The sequence below is a fragment of the Coregonus lavaretus genome (genome assembly GCF_964263955.1).
Source record: "Coregonus lavaretus genome assembly, chromosome: 1".
Classification (NCBI taxonomy): domain Eukaryota; kingdom Metazoa; phylum Chordata; class Actinopteri; order Salmoniformes; family Salmonidae; genus Coregonus; species Coregonus lavaretus.
Window position 1 is genome coordinate 1,525,947 of NC_139988.1, and position 27,747 is coordinate 1,553,693.

Sequence of the window (27,747 nt, forward strand, 5' to 3'; positions counted from 1 at the left end):
TTAATCTATACTTACATCAGGAGACAGCTGTTTGACATAGCTGGTTCCAAACACCACATTCTCCAGGGCTGGGATGATGGAGTCTTTACTCTGCTGGGGGGCGTTGCGGTTCAGCCATGTACTCTTCACTGGCCGGGGGAAACTAGAAAAGACATACGGCCATTAAGGAAACAGGCCTTACTGGTCAACACGTTTCAGTTATACTGCACTGGAGACACAGTCTGAACTGTAGGTTGGAACAAAATATAGTGTAGTGATATGTTATCAGTGATGATATATCCAAATCTAACAACACTATAGTTAGTCCAAGTCAGTCCCAAGTCACACCCTATTCCCTATATAGTGTACTACTCTCGACCACTGATAAACATTGCGTGCACTACCTGATGAGGGGACGGTGCAGGGCGACCAGGGAGGTGTGGAAGGCCTTAGAGATGACTGACAGGGGGTGGGGGGTTGGGAGTGTGTGTGTGTGTTAGTGGGTGTGTGTGTGTTAGTGTGTGTGTGTGTGTGTGTTAGTGGGTGTGTGAGTGTGTGTTAGTGGGTGTGTGAGTGTGTGTGTGTGTGTGTGTGTGTGTTAGTGGGTGTGTCAGTGTGTGTTAGTGTGTGTGTGTATGTGTGTGTTAGTGGGTGTGTGTGTGTGTGTGTGTGTTAGTGGGTGTGTGAGTGTTAGTGGGTGTGTGAGTGTGTGTGTTAGTGGGTGTGTGAGTGTTAGTGGGTGTGTGTGTGTGTGTGTGTGTGTGTTAGTGGGTGTGTGTGTGTTAGTGGGTGTGTGTGTGTTAGTGGGTGTGTGAGTGTGTGTGTTAGTGGGTGTGTGAGTGTTAGTGGGTGTGTGTGTGTGTGTGTGTTAGTGGGTGTGTGTGTGTTAGTGGGTGTGTGTGTGTTAGTGGGTGTGTGAGTGTGTGTGTGAGTGGGTGTGTGAGTGTTAGTGTGTGTTACCTGATGAGTGGCTGGTGCAGGGCGACCAGGGATGCGTGGACGGCCATAGAGACGACAGACAGGTGGAAGTAGTCGAACATGATATTGATGTGTTGGTGGATGCCTCTGTTCAGGCTAAAGTGCAAGCGGAGGGACCGACTGCTGATGTTCTGCAGGGAGCTAAGCTCCTCGGGCCTAGTGGGAAAGAAGGGAGGAACGTTTTCAGAGAAATTCAAATCATACAATAGAAAAATGTATTCATATATAAATATAACGAATATAACAAACTGCATGCAATGTTTCCATCTAATGTATTGGAAAACATTTGGATATTGTATTAATAATCACCACAGAGGGGATAAACAAAGTTTAACTAAACTGACAAGACGGGCAAAGTACAGTAATTACACAGATAAGTCACAAGAACGATTCCACTCCTTGAAATGCCCTGCTGTACTGGACATGCCCACGCTATAAACACGCACCATCAAACGGGTCTAAAAATGGCAGGCAGGGTTTATTAAGGACACCATGACAGCGATTCAAAAACAATCTTTATCTAACAATAGCCAGACCTGGGTTAAAGTACTACTTGAAGAATTTCAAAAACTTTATCTGGGCGTGATTGAGCTTGCCTGGTGCAATAGTCGCAAACCTTCAACACCCATCCATCTGGCTTTCTAGGCAGGCTAAAGAAAACGCTTTAAGTACAGTAGCTAAGAGATTTCCGTGTAGCTCAGTTGGTAGAGCATGGCGTTTGCAACGCCAGGGTTGTGGGTTCGATTCCCACGAGGGGCCAGTATGAAAATGTATGCACTCACTAACTGTAAGTCGCTCTGGATAAGAGCGTCTGCTAAATGACTAAAATGTTTTTTAAAAATCTAATGGTGTTAGAATAAGATCTGATAACAGCATGAGTAGCAAAGTGTTTGGCCATGATGAAACGTACGAGAAGTCTCCATCTGTGAAGTACAACTCCAGGGAGAGCTGGAAGTCCATGTCATTGAGGGATTCTTCTACCTTAAGAGGGGCAGAAACAGACAGGGTAAACAATTATTACAGAGTGAAAAAACAGTGAGTGAGTGAGAATGAAAGTGAGCCTATTTCCCTTCTACAGAGGAACTGATTTCCACCATCACAACAACCCAAGAGCACCATTCGCTAGCATACTATGTAGTATGAAGCAATGTGCAGTACTGGGCATGCATTCGTAGTGGTACGTTAGTATGGAGGGAGAGAACTCAGAGGAAACACAAATCACTTCAGCCTGGAAAATACATATCAAGAGGCTCTCTTCCTATATCCATACCATCATACCACGTATTTATTTTAGAAGATGCAATTCTGAACAATATCCATGTGAGACATTAGGCTAAATTGGCTACACTAAGGCTAAATAAATCTGGGCTAAATAGCCTGCATCTAATTGGCCAATCATATGGAAAACTGCAGTGCAGCTCAAGCTCACTTAGTATGAAGCAATGTATGGGGCATTGTAAGTAGTATGCTAGTGTGGACATTTGAACATAGGCTAGCCAGAGCCTATTGCCCTCTTTAGCGGAACTGATTCTAACCATCACAACGACAACTTGGTCATTGGTCACGGTCTTAGCCTACAGTCTAGCTTCCTTGTCTTAGCCTACAGTCTAGCTTCCTTGTCTTAGCCTACAGTCTAGCTTCCTTGTCTTAGCCTACAGTCTAGCTTCCTTGTCTTAGCCTACAGTCTAGCTTCCTTGTCTTAGCCTACAGTCTAGCTTCCTTGTCTTAGCCTACAGTCTAGCTTCCTTGTCTTAGCCTACAGTCTAGCTTCCTTGTCTTAGCCTACAGTCTAGCTTCCTTGTCTTAGCCTACAGTCTAGCTTCCTTGTCTTAGCCTACAGTCTAGCTTCATTGTCTTAGCCTACAGTCTAGCTTCCTTGTCTTAGCCTACTGTCTAGCTTCCTTGTCTTAGGCTACAGTCTAGCTTCAATGTCTTAGCCTACAGTCTAGCTTCATTGTCTTAGCCTACAGTCTAGCTTCATTGTCTTAGCCTACAGTCTAGCTTCATTGTCTTAGCCTACAGTCTAGCTTCCTTGTCTTAGCCTACAGTCTAGCTTCCTTGTCTTAGCCTACAGTCTAGCTTCCTTGTCTTAGCCTACAGTCTAGCTTCCTTGTCTTAGCCTACAGTCTAGCTTCCTTGTCTTAGCCTACAGTCTAGCTTCCTTGTCTTAGGCTACAGTCTAGCTTCCTTGTCTTAGGCTACAGTCTAGCTTCCTTGTCTTAGCCTACAGTCTAGCTTCCTTGTCTTAGCCTACAGTCTAGCTTCCTTGTCTTAGCCTACAGTCTAGCTTCCTTGTCTTAGCCTACAGTCTAGCTTCCTTGTCTTAGCCTACAGTGTAACTTCCTTGTCTTAGCCTACAGTCTAGCTTCCTTGTCTTAGCCTACAGTCTAGCTTCCTTGTCTTAGGCTACAGTCTAGCTTCCTTGTCTTAGGCTACAGTCTAGCTTCCTTGTATTAGCCTACAGTGTAACTTCCTTACCTTCTTCTCATCCAGCAGCATCATGATTTTGAACACCAGCACATCATTGACCACCACCTCCTCGTTCTTATAGAGGATCTGGAAGGTCTTGCTGCAGATTACGTCATCGACCACAGCTGCAGGGAAGGCCAGATCAGAACCTGTAAAAGAGAAGAGATTTGTTTGAATGCAGTACACTTACATCAATACAGTAATACACAATGTCTGTATCAACATAACTGTGATTAACCGATATAGACCCAGTCTGAGAAAACCCAGGAGCTGTCATCATAAGCACTGGTCTTATTGTTGACCCAAAACACTGCTGAGACATCTCTTACAGTGGGAGGAGTCCAAAACACTGCTGAGACATCTCTTACAGTGGGAGGAGTCCAAAACATGGTGTTGTTGGCTGCTTCTATTTCTACATCAGTAGGTCAAGTCACGTGGGGGGTTAGGTTAGGTACTGGAGAGGAGTGGGGGGGTTAGGTTAGGTACTGGAGAGGAGTGGGGGGTTAGGTTAGGTACTGGAGAGGAGTGGGGGGTTAGGTTAGGTACTGGAGAGGAGTGGGGGGTTAGGTTAGGTACTGGAGAGGAGTGGGGGGTTAGGTTAGGTACTGGAGAGGAGTGGGGGGTTAGGTTAGGTACTGGAGAGGAGTGGGGGGTTAGGTTAGGTACTGGAGAGGAGTGGGGGGTTAGGTTAGGTACTGGAGAGGAGTGGGGGGTTAGGTTAGGTACTGGAGAGGAGTGGGGGGTTAGGTTAGGTACTGGAGAGGAGTGGGGGGTTAGGTTAGGTACTGGAGAGGAGTGGGGGGTTAGGTTAGGTACTGGAGAGGAGTGGGGGGTTAGGTTAGGTACTGGAGAGGAGTGGGGGGTTAGGTTAGGTACTGGAGAGGAGTGGGGGGTTAGGTTAGGTACTGGAGAGGAGTGGGGGGTTAGGTTAGGTACTGGAGAGGAGAGGGGGGGTTAGGTACTGGAGAGGAGTGGGGGATTAGGTTAGGTTAGGAGAGGGGGGGTTAGGTACTGGAGATGAGTGGGGGGGTTAGTTTAGGTACTGGAGAGGAGTGGGGGGTTAGGTTAGGTACTGGAGAGGAGTGGGGGATTAGGTTAGGTACTGGAGAGGAGTGGGGGGTTAGGTTAGGTACTGGAGAGGAGTGGGGGGTTAGGTTAGGTACTGGAGAGGAGAGGGGGGGTTAGGTTAGGTACTGGAGAGGAGAGGGGGGGGTTAGGTTAGGTACTGGAGAGGAGTGGGGGGTTAGGTACTGGAGAGGAGTGGGGGGTTAGGTTAGGTACTGGAGAGGAGTGGGGGGTTAGGTTAGGTACTGGAGAGGAGTGGGGGGTTAGGTTAGGTACTGGAGAGGAGTGGGGGGTTAGGTTAGGTACTGGAGAGGAGTGGGGGGTTAGGTTAGGTACTGAAGATGAGTGGGGGGTTTGGTTAGGTACTGGAGATGAGTGGGGGGGTTAGGTTAGGTACTGGAGAGGAGAGGGGGGTTAGGTTAGGTACTGGAGAGGAGAGGGGGGGTTAGGTTAGGTACTGGAGAGGAGAGGGGGGTTAGGTACTGGAGAGGAGTGGGGGGTTAGGTTAGGGACTGGAAGTGAGTGGGGGTTAGGTACTGGAGAGGAGTGGGGGGTTAGGTACTGGAGAGGAGAGGGGGGTTAGGTTAGGTACTGGAGAGGAGAGGGTGGGTTAGGTACTGGAGAGGAGTGGGGGGTTAGGTTAGGGACTGGAGATGAGTGGGGGTTAGGTACTGGAGATGAGTGGGGGGTTAGGTTAGGTACTGGAGAGGAGTGGGGGGTTAGGCTAGGTACTGGAGAGGAGTGGGGGGTTAGGCTAGGTACTGGAGAGGAGTGGGGGGTTAGGCTAGGTACTGGAGGAGAGGAGTGGGGGTTAGGCTAGGTACTGGAGGAGAGGAGTGGGGGGTTAGGTACTGGAGAGGAGTGGGGGGTTAGGTTAGGTACTGGAGAGGAGTGGGGGGTTAGGTACTGGAGAGGAGAGGGGGGGTTAGGTACTGGAGAGGAGTGGGGGGTTAGGTTAGGTACTGGAGAGGAGTGGGGGGGTTAGGTTAGGTACTGGAGAGGAGTGGGGGGTTAGGTTAGGTACTGGAGAGGAGTGGGGGGTTAGGCTAGGTACTGGAGAGGAGTGGGGGGTTAGGCTAGGTACTGGAGAGGAGTGGGGGGTTAGGCTAGGTACTGGAGGAGAGGAGTGGGGGGTTAGGCTAGGTACTGGAGGAGAGGAGTGGGGGGGTTAGGTTAGGTACTGGAGAGGAGTGGGGGTTAGGTTAGGTACTGGAGAGGAATGGGGGTTAGGTTAGGTACTGGAGAGGAGTGGGGGGTTAGGTTAGGTACTGTAGAGGAGTGGGGGTTAGGTACTGGATAGGAGTGGGAGGTTAGGTACTGTAGAGGAGTGGGAGGTTAGGTACTGGAGAGGAGTGGGGGTTAGGTACTGGAAAGGAGTGGGGGGTTAGGCTAGGTACTGGAGAGGAGTGGGGGGTTAGGCTAGGTACTGGAGAGGAGTGGGGGGTTAGGTACTGGAGAGGAGTCGGGGGTTAGGCTAGGTACTGGAGAGGAGTGGGGGTTAGGTACTGGAGAGGAGTGGGGGGTTAGGTACTGGAGAGGAGTGGGGGGTTAGGTACTGGAGAGGAGTGGGGGGTTAGGTTAGGTACTGGAGAGGAGTGGGGGGTTAGGTTAGGTACTGGAGAGGAGTGGGGGGTTAGGTACTGGAGAGGAGTGGGGGGTTAGGTTAGGTACTGGAGAGGAGTGGGGGGGTTAGGTTAGGTACTGGAGAGGAGTGGGGGTTAGGTTAGGTACTGGAGAGGAGGGTTAGGTTAGGTACTGGAGAGGAGTGGGGGGTTAGGTTAGGTACTGGAGAGGAGTGGGGGGGTTAGGTTAGGTACTGGAGAGGAGTGGGGGGGTTAGGTTAGGTACTGGAGAGGAGTGGGGGGTTAGGTTAGGTACTGGAGAGGAGTGGGGGGTTAGGTTAGGTACTGGAGAGGAGGGTTAGGTACTGGAGAGGAGTCGGGGGTTAGGCTAGGTACTGGAGAGGAGGGGGGGTTAGGTACTGGAGAGGAGTGGGGGGTTAGGTACTGGAGAGGAGTGGGGGGTTAGGTACTGGAGAGGAGTGGGGGGTTAGGTTAGGTACTGGAGAGGAGTGGGGGGTTAGGTTAGGTACTGGAGAGGAGTGGGGAGTTAGGTACTGGAGAGGAGTGGGGGGTTAGGTTAGGTACTGGAGAGGAGTGGGGGGGGTTAGGTTAGGTACTGGAGAGGAGTGGGGGGTTAGGTTAGGTACTGGAGAGGAGGGTTAGGTTAGGTACTGGAGAGGAGTGGGGGGTTAGGTTATGTACTGGAGAGGAGTGGGGGGGTTAGGTTAGGTACTGGAGAGGAGTGGGGGGGTTAGGTTAGGTACTGGAGAGGAGTGGGGGGTTAGGTTAGGTACTGGAGAGGAGTGGGGGGTTAGGTTAGGTACTGGAGAGGAGGGTTAGGTACTGGAGAGGAGTCGGGGGTTAGGCTAGGTACTGGAGAGGAGGGGGGGGGGGTTAGGTACTGGAGAGGAGTGGGGGGTTAGGTACTGGAGAGGAGTGGGGGGTTAGGTACTGGAGAGGAGTGGGGGGTTAGGTTAGGTACTGGAGAGGAGTGGGGGGTTAGGTTAGGTACTGGAGAGGAGTGGGGGGTTAGGTACTGGAGAGGAGTGGGGGGTTAGGTTAGGTACTGGAGAGGAGTGGGGGGATTAGGTTAGGTACTGGAGAGGAGTGGGGGGTTAGGTTAGGTACTGGAGAGGAGGGTTAGGTTAGGTACTGGAGAGGAGGGTTAGGTTAGGTACTGGAGAGGAGTGGGGGGTTAGGTTAGGTACTGGAGAGGAGTGGGGGGGTTAGGTTAGGTACTGGAGAGGAGTGGGGGGTTAGGTTAGGTACTGGAGAGGAGTGGGGGGTTAGGTTAGGTACTGGAGAGGAGGGTTAGGTACTGGAGAGGAATGGGGGGTTGTCCCTCTGCAGCAGACATATGGTGAGCAATATGTTTGGAACATCGAATCGTAATAAAATCGCAGTATCAAATAGCAATACATATAGAATGGTGAGAATCGTAATACATATCGCATCGGCACCAAAGTATCGTGATAATATCGTATTGTGAGGTCCCTGGCAATTCCCAGCCCTACTAGGTACTGGTGAGAAGTTGGCCAGTTATCGTCCTATGAACAGCTTACAGTACATTTTCCCTCTAGCAGACATCCAGGATTTCAGCTGTGACCTGGCAGCAGTCTGAGGCATGTCCTGGCAGCATAGAGGCAGCAACAGAAGCAGTCAGTCTGTCTGCTGGTTGTTTTTACACATGGTTGATGGCTTACAAGGCTGACAGTCAAATTCACTAACCTTTTCCTATCCTTTCTAGGTGACTAACAGCACTATAGAACCTGCAACTATGAGATCAGCCTTGGAGGAACTAACAGCACTATAGAACCTGCAACTATGAGATCAGCCTTGGAGGAACTAACAGCACTATAGAACCTGCAACTATGAGATCAGCCTTGGAGGAACTAACAGCACTATAGAACCTGCAACTATGAGATCAGCCTTGGAGGAACTAACAGCACTATAGAACCTGCAACTATGAGATCAGCCTTGGAGGAACTAACAGCACTATAGAACCTGCAACTATGAGATCAGCCTTGGAGGAACTAACAGCACTATAGAACCTGCAACTATGAGATCAGCCTTGGAGGAACTAACAGCACTATAGAACCTGCAACTATGAGATCAGCCTTGGAGGAACTAACAGCACTATAGAACCTGCAACTATGAGATCAGCCTTGGAGGAACTAACAGCACTATAGAACCTGCAACTATGAGATCAGCCTTGGAGGAACTAACAGCACTATAGAACCTGCAACTATGAGATCAGCCTTGGAGGAACTAACAGCACTATAGAACCTGCAACTATGAGATCAGCCTTGGAGGAACTAACAGCACTATAGAACCTGCAACTATGAGATCAGCCTTGGAGGAACTAACAGCACTATATAACCTGCAACTATGAGATCAGCCTTGGAGGAACTAACAGCACTATAGAACCTGCAACTATGAGATCAGCCTTGGAGGAACTAACAGCACTATAGAACCTGCAACTATAAGATCAGCCTTGGAGGAACTAACAGCACTATAGAACCTGCAACTATGAGATCAGCCTTGGAGGAACTAACAGCACTATAGAACCTGCAACTATGAGATCAGCCTTGGAGGAACTAACAGCACTATAGAACCTGCAACTATGAGATCAGCCTTGGAGGAACTAACAGCACTATAGAACCTGCAACTATGAGATCAGCCGTGGAGGAACTAACAGCACTATAGAACCTGCAACTATGAGATCAGCCTTGGAGGAACTAACAGCACTATAGAACCTGCAACTATGAGATCAGCCTTGGAGGAACTAACAGCACTATAGAACCTGCAATTATGAGATCAGCCTTGGAGGAACTAACAGCACTATAGAACCTGCAACTATGAGATCAGCCTTGGAGGAACTAACAGCACTATAGAACCTGCAACTATGAGATCAGCCTTGGAGGAACTAACAGCACTATAGAACCTGCAACTATGAGATCAGCCGTGGAGGATTCCACCAACTCAGGATGGAAAACACCATACTGCGAGTGGCAAATCGAATAAATGCAAATGGGATAGCTATCTGCTGAAAATGACCATGGAAATTAACCAATCCAATTTTTGGGAATTAGACTATTTCACCATCTACAGCATAACACCATCTCTAGTCAATTGGGTGTACTACCAATGCCAGAGAGACCTGGCTGGCAAGAGACCAGAGACAAGGCCTCCTATTAATAGGCTACTTAGGAACCCCAGGGTTGAGGTGAGGATTAAGAAACGATCCCATTCAGCTAAAGCTCTCAGCCTCTCACTGACTCCCATCAGGCACAGAGCAGAAAACACTGGAGCGTCGAGCAATCACATCAGGCACAGAGCAGAAAACACTGGAGCATCCTGCAATCACATCAGGCACAGAGCAGAAAACACTGGAGCATCCTGCAATCACAGCAGGCACAGAGCAGAAAACACTGGAGCATCCTGCAATCACAGCAGGCACAGAGCAGAAAACACTGGAGCGTCCTGCAATCACATCAGGCACAGAGCAGAAAACACTGGAGCGTCCTGCAATCACAGCAGGCACAGAGCAGAAAACACTGGAGCATCCTGCAATCACATCAGGCACAGAGCAGAAAACACTGGAGCGTCGAGCAATCTCATCCTCATTTGTCCCCCCTTGATCCTCATTGTGACTGGAGGACTGGCTGTTGGGGGACAGAATGCAGCGTGTTGTGAGGCTGGAGTGGAGGGAGCAACGGCATTTCTCTCAATGCAGACCAGGCCAGGGATGAGCAGCGAGTGTTCCAGGCTGCCAACAAGGCTGCTTTTGTGAGATCGACCAGTCCTGCCACTCTGCCAGCTTCCAACCAACAACAAAACCCAATGGATGAGTAGGCTAGACCAAATCCACATTCATCTGAATGTTTTCCCTCAATGTCTTTCAACCAAGGGTGTGTATCACTGTCAGTTCAAATGGGTATTCAACTAGCATATTGGAGCTCTAGATGAATGCCATCTTTCACATTAACTGGACAGCGTCACCATTCTGGAATGCACAAAATCAGATGAGACCATTTAGGGGAGAGCTTCATATCACATTATCCATCTCTCAGCTTATCTATCTATCTATATCTCTCTCTTCCTCATCTCTCTCTCTCTTCCTCATCTCTCTCTCTCTCTTCCTCATCTCTCTCTCGTCCTCATCTCTCTCTCTCTTCCTCATCTCTCTCTCTCTTCCTCATCTCTCTCTCTCTTCCTCATCTCTCTCTCTCTTCCTAATCTCTCTCTCTCTTCCTCATCTCTCTCTCTCTTCCTCATCTCTCTCTCTCTTCCTCATCCCTCTCTCTCACAAATGAATCAATTATAGGCTAGCTTTTATAGGTCACGTACACTTGAAAAGAGTATGAATGATCCAATTATTTAATGTCTAGCCTAAACATTCCCTTGATAGTAAAAGATAAAAGAGGACCAAGAACTTAAAGAAAACCCTCCCAAATGATTAACAATATGTAACCTGCCACACTCGCAATCAGAAAACACTACATCTCTGTTATGGAAGTATAACTAATTGTTATAATGCATACGGCACCACTTGGGGACTCGGATCATAATTCCATCTTGCTCTCACATAGCTACAAACAGAACATTACATCTGAGAAACCTTGTATAAAGTATGTGAAGGATTGGTCCGAAACAAATATGGACATTTTAAAAGGCTGCTTTGACTGTACCATTTGGAAGAATTTCTGTGACACAAATAAAAACATTGAGGAACTGAATGGGACCATTACTGACTACACACATTTTTGCATTGACTCTGTAATTCCAGTAAAGACATCAAAACACTAGATAACTAAGGAACTAAAACTGTTACTTGACCATTCTTAATGTGAAAAACAAAACAAGGAAATTACAATAAACTTCAGAACTATAAAAAACGATAACGGGCCCATTCACATGGACTAAGAACAGATAGAATCAGTTGAGCAATTCAAATATCTTGGAACTATAATTGACTCAAAACTCTCCTGGACTGAAAACACAACAGATATACAACAAGGGACAACAATGACTGTATTTCATGAGGAGATTCAATAAATATCAGGTCAATAAAAGAATAACAACCACATTCTACACAACCTTTGTTCAGTGTTCTCACTTTCTGTTTCCAAGCCTGGTACAATCAGCTATCCATCGCTAATACAAACCAACTATATAAAATAGTAAAGTTGTCAAGCAAAATCCGTGGAGTTAATCTGAAGAACATGGAAGCTGTTCTTGGAGAGAGTAGTGAGGGTAGGAGCGACCTGACACACCCACTCAACCAGAGTACCAGCTCCTACCATCAGGCCAAAGATACAGACTCCATCTTTACAAAACCGCCAGAGCCCAGAAATCATTCATTCCCACCTGTATAAGTTAATTGAATAAATAACTGCTCAACCCCCCAACTGAATTACAAACTGTATCCGCATGTATTGTCTGCTGTAGTTATCGCTTGAGATTTATGTATGTATGTATGTATTTATGCACCTATTGGTGATGCTGTGTTGTTGTTTTTATTTTATTGAATATTAAAACATACAATCTACTGTGCCGTGCTGTTGTTTGTTGAGATGCAAGACAAACTTCCCGAAAGGGACACACAATAAATAATAATTATTAATACAAAAGGCGGCGATTTCATTATGGTTGAAAAACACACAACTAAAGCATTTATTCAATATGCTCTCTTGTCCCCAAAACAAGCTGAACTTTTGTCTTTTCATGCTGTTCCTCAATAAAACAACCAAAAATCTGATCATGCTACAACTTAATCTAATTTGCATTAAATGTTCCTCCTAATCTTGTAAAATCATTGTGATGGGGTAGGACATGGGAGAGGCAAGTCGAAAAACGGACAGAATTTAAAATGGCACCCTCCCAAATGGCACCCTATAAACTTGGTAGTGCACTACTTTTGACCAGAGCCCTATTGGCTGTGTGAGGAGGAGGGTTAAGACTCAGCAGCAGCACATTTGAAGCTATAAGCGCCTGGGGGAGATGCTGAAGACACTGTGTGTGTGTGTGTGTGTGTGTGTGTGTGTGTGTGTGTGTGTGTGTGTGTGTGTGTGTGTGTGTGTGTGTTTCTGAAGACCCCTTGTAGAATACTGAAAGCTAGCTAACATGCAAGCCTTGAGGCTGAGGATAAAGAGGGCTAGCAGTCCATGATGAGTCAATATTTTCCCAGATAAACATTCATGATTCAATATATTACTAGATAAACACTCATGAGTCAATATATTACCAGATAAACACTCATGATTCAATTTATTACAAGATAAACACTCATGATTCAATATATTACCAGATAAACACTCAAGGTTAACCAGGCCAGGTCACTACAAAGGTTTTGATAATACTGGATGAAAAGATAAGGAACTATAGGCCTACAGTATCAGTCAAAAGTTTGGACACACCTACTCATTCAAGGGTTTTTCTTTATTTGTACTGTTTTCTACATTGTAGAATAATAGTGAAGACATCAAAACTAAGAAATAACACACATGGAATCATGTAGTAACCAAAAAAGTCTTAAACAAATCAAAATATATTTCATATTTGAGATTCTTCAAAGTAGCCACCCTTTGCCTTGATGACAGCTTTGCACACTCTTGGCATTCTCTCAACCAGCTTCATGAGGTAGTCACCTGGAATGCATTTCAATTAAAAGGTGTGCCTTGTTAAAAGTTAATTTGTGAAATTTCTTTCATTCTTAATGAGTTTGAGCCAATCAGTTGTGTTGTGACAGGGTAGGGGTGGTATACAGAAGATAGCCCTATTTGGTAAAATACCAAGTCCGTATTATGGCAAGAACAGCTCAAATAAGCAAAGAGAAACGACAGTCCATCATTACTTTAAGACATGAAGGTCAGTCAACACTGAACATTTCAAGAACTTTGAAAGCTTCTTCAAGTGCAGTCGCAAAAACCATCAAGCGCTAAGATGAAACTGGCTCTCATGAGGACCGCCACAGGAAAGGAAGACCCAGAGTTACCTCTGCTGCAGAGGATAAGTTCATTAAAGTTAACTGCATCTCAGATTGCAGCCCAAATAAATGGTTCAGAGTTCAAGTAATGGACACATCTCAACATCAACTGTTCAGAGGGGACTGCGTGAATCAGGCCTTCATGGTCGAATTGCTGCAAAGAAACCACTACTACAGGACACCAATAAGAAGAGACTTACTTGGACCAATAAACACAAGCAATGGACATCAGACAGGTAGAAATCTGTCCTTGGGTCCAAATTTGAGATTTTTGGTTCCAAACGCCGTGTCTTTGTGAGACGCAGAGCAGGTGAACGAATGATCTCCGCATGTGTGGTTCCCACCGTGAAGCATGGAGGAGGAGGTGTGATTTTTTATTTTATTTTACCTTTATTTAACTAGGCAAGTCTGTTAAGAACAAACCCGTACGACGCTGGGCCAATTGTGCGCCGCCCTATGGGACTCCCAATCACGGCCGGTTGTGATACAGCCTGGAATCTAACCAGGGGGTCTGTAGTGACGCCTCAAGCACTGCGATGCAGTGCCTTAGACCGCTGCGCCACTCGGGAGCCCATTGGGGTGGGGGTGCTTTGCTGGTGACACTGTCAGTGATTTATTTAGAATTCAAGGCTCACTTAACCAGCATGGCTACCACAGCATTCTGCAGCAATACGCCATCCCATCTGGTTTGGGCTTAGTGGGACTATCATTTGTTTTTCAACAGGACAATAACCCAACACACACCTCCAGGCTGTGTAAAGGCTATTTGACCAAGGAGAGTGCTGCATCAGATGACCTGGCCTCAGCAATCACCCAACCTCAACCCAATTGAGATGGTTTGGGATGAGTTGGACCGCAGAGTGAAGGAAAAGCAGCCAACAAGTGCTCAGCATATGTGGGAACTCCTTCAAGACTGTTGGGAAAGCATTCCAGGTGAAGCTGGTTAAGAGAATGCCAAGAGTGTGCAAAGCTGTCATCAAGGCAAAGGGTGGCTACTTTGAAGAATCTAAAATATATTTTGATTTGTTTAACACTTTTTTGGTTACTACATGATTCCATATGTGTTATTTCATATTTTTGATGTCTTCACTATAATTATACAATGTGTAAAATAGTAAAAAATAAAGAAAAACCCTTGTATGAGTAGGTGTGTCCAAACTTTTGACTGGTAATGTAGATCTGCTTTGAGGGATCAAGTTAGAGTGAAATGATGGCCAGCACAGCATCAATTGTGCTGACTGGAGGGAGTGAGGGAGAGAGGGAGAGAGGGAGTGAGACTGGAGGGAGAGAGGGAGAGAGGGAGTGAGAGAGGGAGTGAGGGAGAGAGGGAGTGAGGGAGAGAGTGAGGGAGAGAGGGAGTGGGGGAGTGAGGGAGAGAGGGAGTGAGGGAGAGAGGGAGAGAGGGAGTGAGGGAGAGAGGGAGTGAGGGAGAGAGGGAGAGAGGGAGTGAGAGAGAGAGGGAGTGAGGGAGTGAGGGAGTGAGAGAGGGAGTGAGGGAGAGAGGGAGTGAGGGAGTGAGGGAGAGAGGGAGAGAGGGAGAGAGGGAGTGGGGGAGTGAGGGAGAGAGGGAGAGAGGGAGTGAGGGAGTGAGGGAGAGAGGGAGTGAGGGAGTGAGGGAGAGAGGGAGTGAGGGAGAGAGGGAGAGAGGGAGTGAGGGAGAGAGGGAGAGAGGGAGAGAGGGAGAGAGGGAGTGAGGGAGTGAGGGAGTGAGAGAGGGAGTGAGGGAGTGAGGGAGAGAGGGAGTGAGGGAGAGAGGGAGTGAGGGAGAGAGGGAGAGAGGGAGAGAGGGAGAGAGGGAGAGAGGGAGTGAGGGAGAGAGGGAGTGAGGGAGTGAGGGAGAGAGGGAGTGAGGGAGAGAGGGAGAGAGGGAGTGAGGGAGTGAGGGAGTGAGGGAGTGAGGGAGTGAGGGAGAGAGGGAGTGAGGGAGTGAGGGAGAGAGGGAGAGAGGGAGTGAGGGAGAGAGGGAGTGAGGGAGAGAGGGAGTGAGGGAGAGAGGGAGTGTGTTTTAACTGACCTGCTGGGTGGAGTAGACTGGCCTCGACTTTGTGAGGGACTCGTGGTGGAACTTTCATACTGGCACGGATCTGGTAGAACCTGGGACACAAAGAAACAGTTAGCCATGAAAACAACAGGGAGGACGGAGTGTTCAGGGGTCACCCCTAGCAGGACTCGAACCCAGGCAGTCCAACACCTTAACCGTTACGCTAAGAGGTCCGAGGCAGCTAGATACTGTTTGTTCTAGTCCAAGGTCGCTACAACATGTAGGAATTCTAAGCACAGAACTCATTTGATGGGACATACTGTAGCTTTAACCCAATTGAAATTAGAACATTTAGGCCTATTAAAAACCTCTAGCCTACAGTGCCTTCAGACAGTATTCACACCCCTTGACTTTATCCACATTTTGTTGTGTTACAGCCTAAATTTAAAATGGATTAAGTTGAGATTTTTTTGTCACTGGCCTACACACAATACCCCATAATGTCAAAGTGGAATTATGTTTCTAGATTATTATTTTTTACAGATTAATAAAAAATGAAAAGCTGAAATGTCTTAAGTCAATAAGTATTCAACCACTTTGTTATGGCAGGTCTAAATAATTTCAGTAAAAATGTGCTTAACAAGTCACATAAATTGTATGGACTCAGTCTGTGTGCAATAATAGTGTTTAACATTAAACACTCATCTCATCTCTGTGCCCCACACATACAATTATCTGTAAGGTCGCTCAGTCTAGCAGTGAATTTAAACACAGATTCAACCACAAAAACCAGGGAGTTTTTCCAATGACTCGTAAAGAAGGGCACCTATTGGTAGATGGGTACAAATAAAGAAAGCAGACATTGAATATCCCTTTGAGCATGGTGAAGGTATTAATTACACTTTGGATGGTGTATCAATACACCCAGTCACTACAAAGATACAGGCGTCCTTCCTAACTCAGTTGCCTGAGATGAAGGAAACCACTCAGGAATTTCACCATATGGTGACTATAAAAAAGTGACATAGTTTAATGGCTGTGATAGGAGAAAACTAAGGATGGATCAACAACATTGTAGTTACTCCACAACACTAACCTAATTGAGAGTGAAAAGAAGTAAGTCTGTACAAAATAAAAATATTCCAAAACATGCATCCTGAGATATGTCTGTATTTCAGTTTCAATACATTTGGAAACATTTCTAAAAACATGTTTTCACCTTGTCATTATGGGGTATTGTGTGTTGATGGGTGAGAAAAATATTAAATCAATTTTGAATTCAGGCTGTAACACAAAATGTGGAATAAGTCAAGGGGTATAAATCCTTTCTGAAGGCACAGTATATGAAGAGTAAGTGTCTTGCTCTGTTGGAGTAACCTGTAGGCCTGTAGTTTACAGCCTCGTAAGAAGAGAACAGTCTGTGTAGCTTTACTAAAGGCATGTAAAACCAGCTTTACCTTTTCATGAATGAATAATGAGCACTTTCTTTAACACTCACTGGTGTGGTAAACTCACATTTAAAGTATTGATGAGTAAAGAAAGGGCCCACATGCTGATTTAGGATCAGTTCTCTCTTAAAGATCAGAATGAATAAGATTACAAGACAGCCTGGGTGGACCTGACCCTAGAACAGCAGTCCTACTCTGAGACCGTCTGCTGCTCAGTGCTCTGCTCAGGACAGTATTACAACATGCTGTCTCCTTTTGGAATTATATTTCCTAGATGTGTAAGAGATGTTTTGACTACTAGGCTGACTCAGAGCTGTGGCTGGTATAACCTGACTACTAGGCTGACTCAGAGCTGTGGCTGGTATAACCTGACTACTAGGCTGACTCAGAGCTGTGGCTGGTATAACCTGACTACTAGGCTGACTCAGAGCTGTGTCTGGTATAACCTGACTACTAGGCTGACTCAGAGCTGTGGCTGGTATAACCTGACTACTAGGCTGACTCAGAGCTGTGGCTGGTATAACCTGACTACTAGGCTGACTCAGAGCTGTGGCTGGTATAACCTGTCTACTAGGCTGACTCAGAGCTGTGGCTGGTATAACCTGTCTACTAGGCTGACTCAGAGCTGTGGCTGGTATAACCGGTCTACTAGGCTGACTCAGAGCTGTGGCTTGTATAACCGGTCTACTAGGCTGACTCAGAGCTGTGGCTGGTATAACCTGTCTAGTAGGCTGACTCAGAGCCGTGGCTGGTATAACCTGACTCAGAGCTGTGGCTGGTATAACCTGACTACTAGGCTGACTCAGAGCTGTGGCTGGTATAACCTGTCTACTAGGCTGACTCAGAGCTGTGGCTGGTATAACATGTCTACTAGGCTGACTCAGAGCTGTGGCTGGTATAACCTGACTACTAGGCTGACTCAGAGCTGTGGCTGGTATAACCTGTCTACTAGGCTGACTCAGAGCTGTGGCTGGTATAACCTGACTCAGAGCTGTGGCTGGTATGACCTGCCTACTAGGCTGACTCAGAGCTGTGGCTGGTATAACCTGACTACTAGGCTGACTCAGAGCTGTGTCTGGTATAACCTGTCTACTAGGCTGACTCAGAGCTGTGGCTGGTATAACCTGACTACTAGGCTGACTCAGAGCTGTGGCTGGTATAACCTGTCTACTAGGCTGACTCAGATTTGTGGCTGGTATAACCTGGCTACTAGGCTGACTCAGAGCTGTGGCTGGTATAACCTGACTCAGAGCTGTGGCTGATATAACCTGACTACTAGGCTGACTCAGAGCTGTGTCTGGTATAACCTGTCTACTAGGCTGACTCAGAGCTGTGGCTGGTATAACCTGACTCAGAGCTGTGGCTGGTATAACCTGTCTACTAGGCTGACTCAGAGCTGTGGCTGGTATAACCTGTCTACTAGGCTGACTCAGATTTGTGGCTGGTATAACCTGACTACTAGGCTGACTCAGAGCTGTGTCTGGTATAACCTGTCTACTAGGCTGACTCAGAGCTGTGGCTGGTATAACCTGACTCAGAGCTGTGGCTGGTATAACCTGACTACTAGGCTGACTCAGAGCTGTGGCTGGTATAACCTGTCTACTAGGCTGACTCAGATTTGTGGCTGGTATAACCTGACTACTAGGCTGACTCAGAGCTGTGGCTGGTATAACCTGACTCAGAGCTGTGGCTGATATAACCTGACTACTAGGCTGACTCAGAGCTGTGTCTGGTATAACCTGTCTACTAGGCTGACTCAGAGCTGTGGCTGGTATAACCTGACTCAGAGCTGTGGCTGGTATAACCTGACTACTAGGCTGACTCAGAGCTGTGGCTGGTATAACCGGTCTACTAGGCTGACTCAGAGCTGTGGCTGGTATAACCGGTCTACTAGGCTGACTCAGAGCTGTGGCTGGTATAACCTGACTACTAGGCTGACTCAGAGCTGTGGCTGGTATAACCGGTCTACTAGGCTGACTCAGAGCTGTGGCTGGTATAACCTGACTACTAGGCTGACTCAGAGCTGTGTCTGGTATAACCTGACTACTAGGCTGACTCAGAGCTGTGGCTGGTATAACCTGACTACTAGGCTGACTCAGAGCTGTGTCTGGTATAACCTGACTCAGAGCTGTGGCTGGTATAACCTGACTACTAGGCTGACTCAGAGCTGTGGCTGGTATAACCTGACTACTAGGCTGACTCAGAGCTGTGGCTGATATAACACTTTCAGTTGTCACACTTCCTCTGGTTGTTCCTCTCTGTACATGTTCAGTCAGTCAGTCAGTCAGCCAGTCAGCCAGTCAGTCAGTCAGTCAGTCAGTCAGTCAGTCAGTCAGTCAGTCAGTCAGTCAGCCAGCCAGCCAGCCAGCCAGCCAGCCAGCCAGCCAGTCAGTCAGTCAGTCAGTCAGTCAGTCAGTCAGCCAGCCAGCCAGCCAGTCAGTCAGTCAGTCAGTCAGTCAGTCAGCCTGTTTGTGTGTGTGTGCTACATTGTGATGCTACAGCAGCACCAGAAAAGAGCTGCCTTTCCAACTGTTGTCGTGTCCGTCCGAAACCACGTCCCGTGTTTGTTTCCTGACTCGCCATATGTTTCCAATGGAAGGAAAGCAGACAGCCGGACACAGACCAAAATACACTAGGATGTGGACTAGTATTTTATCACACCTACGTAGCATACACTGGACACTGCATAGGAGGTGCTGCTGAGATCGCTATGCGCTCGTGCGCAGCTCCCCCGGGATTGGAGGGTAGAATAAATATTAGTCCTTGCAGAGAAGCACGAGATTGAACTTCACGTTCTAGAGTTTTCCCCTTTAGTTAACACTATCAACGTTTCCCTTTACTGTGGGAATTGTGCTCGAATCAACACAGTATTAGACACTTTCAATGTAACATACCGAAACAAAACGAACTATGCAAGACTCAGTATGCAAAACTACCTTTGCAATAGATTTTGTTGTAGGCAGAACGCATTGGAGTAGGATTCTATTGCATTGACAGGCACGACTCAGCGTACTCTACATTTACATTTTACATTTACGTCATTTAGCAGACGCTCTTATCCAGAGCGACTTACAGTTAGTACTCTACACAGACCGGTGCGGCCTAACCAAGATGCGCTTGTTTTGAGTTCAAAGCAAGAGCTGCATGTAGCCACGTGTGTACATTTGTTCATATTCTTTGCTAGTTAGTGAGTTATTAGTCCCGTTATAGATCCTTTGTAGTCAGCAATGGGGAGTGATTGTTTCCTACAAGAGCACAAAACTTGTACATTTCTAGACAGCTTTGAAAAGCGAGTCTGGTAAAGAGCTTTTTTGTTGTTGTATTTTGTTGTATTTTGAGACAGGCTTGAAGAAGCTAAGTAGCCAATAGGCAGAGGGTAGCATAATTTCTCTGATTCTCTGTAATAATGGTAAAGTGGTTTCTTGCATCAAACAAAACATTTTCAGTCACCTCCTTGTCTGACGGTGGATAAACAGGTTCATGTCAAGCCCTGCATGTGTTTTTCAAAAGTCATGGAATGTAGGTCTACATTGACTCAGAGCTATTGTAGGCTGCATGATAGAACAGCTAATTCCATGTTAAAATGTTATGGGATGCATTTGTTTTTGATGGTAGGCCATCCTGGTAGGCCTACATTATGATCAAATAGCCACAGTAGCCTAGTTGACCACTGTTAAAACTAACTTAAAGGGGTTACAGCCTCGGCTACATTTTAGAGGACCCCATCTTGGCTCTGTAGATACATTTGAGCATTTTTAAGCCAATTTCCTGCAATTCTACACATTTCTCCATGGAGCTGATAGAAAATGTTGCAGTTTTAATTTTAGTTTCCTGCAACGTTTTATTTTGCTCAAACATAATAACAAAATGCATACTGCTAAATTCCTTGTTTTGGAATGTTCAATTCTCACTGACTGTCTAGCTTTTATTTTGGTGATAGTTAGTTCTCAAAGATTATATTATTTAAAATATACACTGAGTGTACAGAACATTAGGAACACCTTCCTAATATTGAGTTACACCCCCTTTTGCCCTCAGAACAGCCTCAATTCGTTGGGGTATGGAATCTAGAAGGTGTCGAAAGCATTGTGTCTAGAACAGCAGTTTTGCAGTTCTAGACACAAACCGGTGTGCCTTGCTCCTACTACCATACCCCGTTCAAAGGCACTTAAATCTTTTGTCTTGCCCATTCACCCTCTGAATGGCACACACACAATCCATGTCTCAATTGTCTCAAGGCTTAAAAATCCTTCTTTAACCGGTCTACTCCCATTTGTCTACACTGATTGAAGTGGATTTAACAAGTGACATCAATAAGGGATCATATATTTCATCTGGATTCACCTGGTCAGTCTATGTCATGGAAAGAGCAGTGTAGGTCCATTATCTTTTCTACAGATGTTATATCTGGTTTTAGTCATTTAAGTTTACAATTCAATTGCTTTTCCATCTCCGAAAATTCATAAAACAAAAAACACTGTTTGGACTTAGGCGAATAGCTTAGGCAGCCTGCCCAAGAGACTACAATGGCAGAAAAATCCCTGCAATACACCGGTGTGTAGGCCACTGTGAAGCAGGAAGCAAAAAGAGAGCTTTCCATCCTCTCTGAAGCCCACGTCCTGGGAACTCTGTTGGGGGAATATCTAGGCTGCAGCCGGTTTCCTGCTCTGCTCCACAGCCTAGTACACTACAACACAAGCCACTCTGTCAGACTCAGTTCTGATGGCTACAGGCACATTGTTCACTTAGCGTAGCCTAGCGTCACGCTACATTGGAATGTGAGCTTCCAGAGTAGTTTAGGCCTCAGGGACTGTGAAGAGTCAATGTTACAGTAGGAAAATCTCCCTGATAAACATCAATGTACAGTATGGAGATAAGGATCTGAGGGTGTGTCCGTATCTCAGTGGTCTCGTCTTGCTAACGCAGCCCTCAAGCAGGATAATGAACCTAAAACCTTCGCTGCAAGAAGCACATTTGGCCTTAAGTAAGTAAACATTTCAAAGGCGTCAATTTGTACAAGTTGAGTTAATTGTAGACCGATGTGTGAGAAGAGCCGAAATCACTACTAAATTAATGTTTATCATTGCAGCTTAAAATGTTACGCTATAAACCACAAAACGTTTAGCGAGAGCTGGAAAGGCTCTTATTGTCAAGGTAACGCCTACAGCCGCTGTTACCACAAACCCCCACCTAGCGGTCACACCTCAGCTATACTGCCACTGTGAAACAATAAGGGAACCTCTCTAGTAGACTGTGCATTCTAACACTGAATCAATGAAACACCACAACAATGGCAAGTCATGTGACGTTCTGTCAAGACAATGGTCGGCAGGTCCTGTGTTAATATACACAAACCCTTGGACCCTGAAAAGGCCTGTTTCTCTACTAAGGAAGACGGCTACTTTTGGTCTCCGCACTACATTTATGTCAGTTAAGGCGGGGTTCCAAGGCCATTCTCACACCACGCTCCACCATCAGGAATATGTTCATTAGGAACTAAATGGAAGGAAACAGATTGAAACAAGGAGGGACTACCTGAACTTGTCCAATAAGAAACACTAATTTTCATTTTCCCGTTGCAAAACGTTTTTAAATGTTTACCGCTGTGTGCTTTATTGAACACAACCCAGACCATAATCTCCTTTAGGTGCCATTCAAGAGATGAACTATCAGACATTATGGATGTGTGTTTAACTACTCAGACTTGGGCTACAGGTCTCTTACACCATGTACAGGAACGACCGTGAGAAATCTAAAGGTAGCATGAAGCTTGCACATGGCATGCATCAACGGTGGACGGAAATAAGAACTCGTAGTCAAATGAGTGTGTCTACAAACGGGACTAATAGCCTTTAGCAACAGTGGTAGCCTGGAAGCGTGCGGTAGTCTCGCTTAACATAGATATGACAGAGTCCCTCTGCTCAAAATGTCTACAAATAGTGTCCCTTTAAATAAAGCCAGTCAGGCCTGTGTCTCTTCATATGTGAGCCAGTGTTTACTTGCTAGTCAACTCAACGACCCCAGGCTTTCTGCTCAGACTGCATCTGAAGATGGAGGATGAGGACTTTTCCACGCACAAATCAATATAAACGGGCATTTGAATAAATGATCAATAGTTTGTCCGAAGAGCTGGACATCATTTTAACACAATTATGAAATGGAAGAATGTCATGATCAGTTTGTTCACATACAGAGAGAGGAGCCAAAACACTGCCTACTTGGAGGACATAGGCTTGTTATTATAACTGACCAACATGTCTCAATTCAACCTCTTTGCCTTGAAACTGATTTTAATAATCATCCTGGAATCATCATTTTTGTTCAGCTGCAGAAAGGTGGCCCACCACAAGATGCCTGGCATTCCCACCATACCTTAATCATATCCATTAGAACAGGGCGTGTGCCGTCTAGATTGACATCATCATCAAACTTCCTTTCATTTCAAAATAGGGACTGAGGCTAACTGTGGATGAAAGATTCAGTCCCTGTAACTTCACGCAATAACAACCGTATTAAAACACTAAATGTAAACTTAACTGAGAAACTTGAAAAACGAGGCCCGCAGATTTTCCACAGAAAGCCTTGGTGTGCTTGATAAACAGGGCAGCCATAGAGGGCTGACAGTCAGTCTGGAGAGTAGTGAAGAAGCTGACAGTCAGTCTGGAGAGTAGTGAAGAAGCTGACAGTCAGTCTGGAGAGTAGTGAAGAAGCTGACAGTCAGTCTGGAGAGTAGTGAAGAAGCTGACAGTCAGTCTGGAGAGTAGTGAAGAAGCTGACAGTCAGTCTGGAGAGTAGTGAAGAAGAGAGTGTCACTCACCCTCTTTGGAACAGGTCCACGTTGTAGAACTTGTGGAGCTCAACAGAGAACTCCACCGTGGCCTGCACCTCACTCATCTTTGGCTTCAGAGGCAGACAGAGGAGGGCTTACATCATCTGGGACATTATGACCCCTGCGGAAGGAAGAGAGCACCCATGTGAGTTACCTGAGCTGATGTGAAGAGGAGTCATCATCACACGCTGGGCACAAATACAGGAACAACCTCGAGGCACAAGTCTTTCTCAGTTCACACTAGTAGAGAACTACAGTTGAGCATGCGTTCTCATCACACGCACTCGGGCGGTCAGGCACTCGGGCGGTCAGGCACTCGGGCGGTCACCTACCCACACACACGGTCATGCACACAGCGAAAGTAAAAGTAAAAATCACGCACACACACACACACACCTAGTCAACAGCAAACAAACGGTCGTACTTGGCTCAGCTGTTTCCAATAACAAGCACCGAACGCCCAATCCAAACAGACCCATGAGGGCTGCAACCAGCTGGGTCCTCTGCTTCAGATGTAAATAACATGTCTTTCCTAATTGGCTGGCAGCTCAGCCAAACATAGAGGGGGGGAGGGGCAGAGAGAGAGGGAAGAGAGAGAGAGTATGGGGGGGAAGGAACAGCTATGAATCATATGCTAAAATAGTCCTGAAATACTATATCAACTACCGGACAATATTAGAAATACACCAAGCACGTGACTACAGGTCTTAACTGAATTCAATAAACTGAATTCAATATTTTTGGCTCTCGACTTGATCAAGCCGAGTCTTAGGGACAGAGTAGAATTTAACCTAGTCTAAACACACACAGTTGGTACGAAGACCCAGACCCAGCCAACAGCAGATTCAACACAATGGAGCTGAAGAGAAATTGGCATTGCAAATCACCAGAAGCCCTTTAAATTAATAATGTGAGGAATGAATAAATGACAGTCCTGTAGAGCTAATGGTGACATGTTCCTGCCAATGAAAGCAGACTGGAGCTGGAGGGGGAAGATAATATGACTGGCTGCATATTTGAAGGAGCTAGATGGCTTAGATGTGACTGAACTAAAGAGACCTGTGCTGGGTTGTTTAGAAAACTCACAGGAAAGAGGCCAAGTAGGGCAGAGAGGGTACAGCTAGCAGGGTTGTTATGATATCTCACGCAACAGAAGCCTTGAATACAGACTGTTTAGATCTCTCTCTTAATCACTCTGCCTCTCTTCCTCCCACCAAGTCTGTCATGTTCTGTCTCTCTGACAGTCTCTACCTCTCTCTCCGTCTCTACCTCTCTCTCCGTCTCTACCTCTCTCTCCGTCTCTACCTCTCTCTCCGTCTCTACCTCTCTCTCCGTCTCTACCTCTCTCTCCGTCTCTACCTCTCTCTCCGTCTTCTACCTCTCTCTCTCTCCGTCTCTACCTCTCTCTCTCTCCGTCTCTACCTCTCTCTCTCTCCGTCTCTACCTCTCTCTCTCTCCGTCTCTACCTCTCTCTCTCTCCGTCTCTACCTCTCTCTCTCTCCGTCTCTACCTCTCTCTCTCTCCGTCTCTACCTCTCTCTCTCTCCGTCTCTACCTCTCTCTCTCTCCGTCTTCTACCTCTCTCTCCGTCTTCTACCTCTCTCTCCGTCTTCTACCTCTCTCTCCGTCTTCTACCTCTCTCTCCGTCTCTACCTCTCTCTCCGTCTCTACCTCTCTCTCTGTCCATTTCTCTCGTTCTCCTCTCCCCCCCTCTCTCTTTCACTCAGAGATGACGGAGGGAGACAAACAACATGACTGGCATGGTTTTCTCAGGCAGAGACCCAGAGAGACTCTTACGTATTCATATACAACCAAGGCAAGCCACCATACATAACAAGCGCTCCATCTTACAGCAAGGAATGCTGTAAATTATTGAGTGAAAATGCAGGGAATTTGGTTTAATCATATCAACACCGTATTCATAAAGCTTCCCCTCAGAGCAGGAGTGCTGATCTGGGACCAGTTTTGCATTTAAGAATATAATGAATGGACAGGGAGGACCTGATCCTAGATCAGCACTCTTTATTTTTGAACAGGCACAGAAATTATGGGATAGACGGACAAGAATATCACTGTCAGTAACAGTACCATCATCCATAGACAGGCTGCAAGAAAAAACAGACTGACTAGGTTACAGATCATATCAGTTGCATGGGTTTCCATAGTTTCCATAGCCAAGTCATAAAGTGGAAGTGCCGGGAGCAGCACATGTTAAAACCTGTTGCACATTTCTCTTATATGGGAAAACACCAGTACCTGCATGCTTCACAAAGCAAACTGCATTTAAATGGAGATGAAATGGCTCTGAAACAGGGCCACAGGCAGCGGTGCCTAGCCAACTTTAGTTATGTTTCTCAAGTGACTGAAAAGTTTCAGTTTGAGTAATCAAATCTGTTCCTTTATGTCCAAAATAGTTTGAAAACTTTGTGGTGGTGAACTGCTCCAAGTACCGTTGTAAAGCCTAGATCCACTTAGTCATGTCTACCAGTAGGGTCTACCTGTCCAGTAGGGTGTCTGCTTTGCAAATTAGTGTGACAAGCTGGTTTGGGCTACTGTTTGCATAGCCAGATTTGCATAACCAGCCATCCATTTACTAACTGAACACAAACAAGCAGAGTCAAATAACTGAGATTTAGCGACACAATCACAATTCACAACTGAAATGACACAATGATGCAAGACAATATAGCCTGGATCTAAGACAACATTACAGATTGTACTGATGAGGAAAGCCAACAGGGGAATGTAGCCTACTTAAGATAAACCGGAGAGTCACCCTTATAATCCTTCCCTCATAACTCACCATGATGCAGACTAGCACACATCTAGGTTCCAGTATAGTACAGTATACTTAGCAAGTATACATGTGCTTTTCTAACCAGCTGTGGTGCCACCCTGTTTCCTCCCTCTAAGTGCAGCTATGTGCACCCTGATTAATAATTAACATAATAATCTATGGAATTCACACTCCACTCCCTGGACTTTTGAAGCCTGCGCTCTTCCTGGAAGTTAAATGACTGTAGAGAAACAGTAAGCGCCATTCATGAATATGACATTTTCAGTTTATTTATCTTTGCCAAGCTAAACAACTTCGCTACCTGTGTCTGTGAATGCTCTCTGAGCATCTGAGACAATCATACCTGCAGTCTACCTGCCTCTTTTCCCAACCTAGTCACACTCTTGACAGTGAGTCTATGGGGATCCTTCAACATTGTGTAGGTAGCTAGCTAGCTAGTTACCCAACTGAACAGCAATAACATTTTGACAACTTACTGAGAAGAAATAGCCCAAGTCATGTCTGAGAAGAGGTATTACAACATGGTATAGCTAGTTAGCTAACGTTAACTGGTTACCTTCACTGATGGAACGTATGACAGTTCAGGGGAGAGTAACATTAATATCCCTAGGGCTAGGAGGGGCGTACTAATTAAGGGTTATCGTTCGGTAGTTTGTTAGCTATGTTACACAGACATAAAACACATACTTTATATGGGTCCTGTTGACTGAGAAACTTCAGTAGGCCTATTATTTACTCAAGAGTTTCACACGATCATTCTCAGATGTTGAAATATTCTCTGTACATCCCCTATTGCAAACAAGGACAGAATGAATCACCACACAAAATCTGGCTACCAAACTAGCTAGCTACCTAGCCAGTTTCTACCAGCAAAACGTCATAGCAAGATAACTAGTTAACTGGTTATTTGGGCAATATGTCAACTAACTAGCTAGCTGGGGTTTCTTCAGAAGAAACAGACAACTAGTTGAGTCAACAACGTAGTTAGCTAAATAACTAATGTGTTGGCTAGTTAGTTAGCTGTCAGTCTTACCACAACGCTAACTAGCTAACGTTACATTACTAGTTTTTCACTTTGCAGTAACTAGCTAACCGTCCTTACCTAGCTAGCCAGCACGATAACTTTAAACTCGTAACTAGCTAACTAGCTAATCTTTCAAGCAGTAAAGCACCAGCCAATGACTTTATTTCACACATCTGCGCTGTAACGTTACCGTTATCTAGTAGGTAGCTACATTAGCTAGCTCGTTGGCGCGTTGATCTACTCACCAGACTCAACAGAGGGGTTCGACGACAGATTATCACTTCTTGTGATAGTATTTTGTCTTTTAACTATGACAAAACAGCATTAAGCCGACTTCAAAACCCAAACGGGACAACGACATGGGTAGTCAATCCAGTCGCTTGATTTTGCACACAGCTTCGGAAGCCTGGCAAGGCTAGCGACGTTTGGTTTGAAAAAAAGGAAAACAGTGGAGGCGGCCGCGCACGTTCTCGAACATAAAAACTGCGCAGTTGACGCGCAGATCCAGTCAAGTGGTACTGTACGTCCCTGCTGGTGACTCTTTTGGTGCTTTCAAGACAACTGGGAACTCGGAAATAACCGAGGTCAAATCATGACGTCGGTGATCTTCAAGTCGGAAAATCAGAGC

General features: G+C 46.1%; 1 protein-coding gene and 1 pseudogene across 2 annotated transcripts in view; one reads left to right on the forward strand and one right to left on the reverse strand.

Moving 5' to 3' along the window:
* Positions 1-27,541, reverse strand: LOC311102210 (protein FAM135A-like; the record flags this gene model as incomplete). The annotated part of the gene is made up of 7 exons (XM_084143468.1): positions 27,365-27,541; positions 23,288-23,420; positions 15,056-15,135; positions 3,436-3,575; positions 1,868-1,938; positions 940-1,113; positions 1-142 (listed from the first exon to the last, which is right to left on the reverse strand). The coding sequence occupies exons 2-7, from the start codon at positions 23,362-23,364 to the stop codon at positions 1-3; spliced, it is 684 nt and encodes a 227-aa protein (XP_083999594.1). The 5' UTR covers positions 23,365-23,420; positions 27,365-27,541.
* LOC311127370 overlaps positions 1-27,747 on the forward strand; it is a 367,179-nt pseudogene that overhangs the window by 120,548 nt on the left and 218,884 nt on the right. The window lies entirely within an intron of this gene.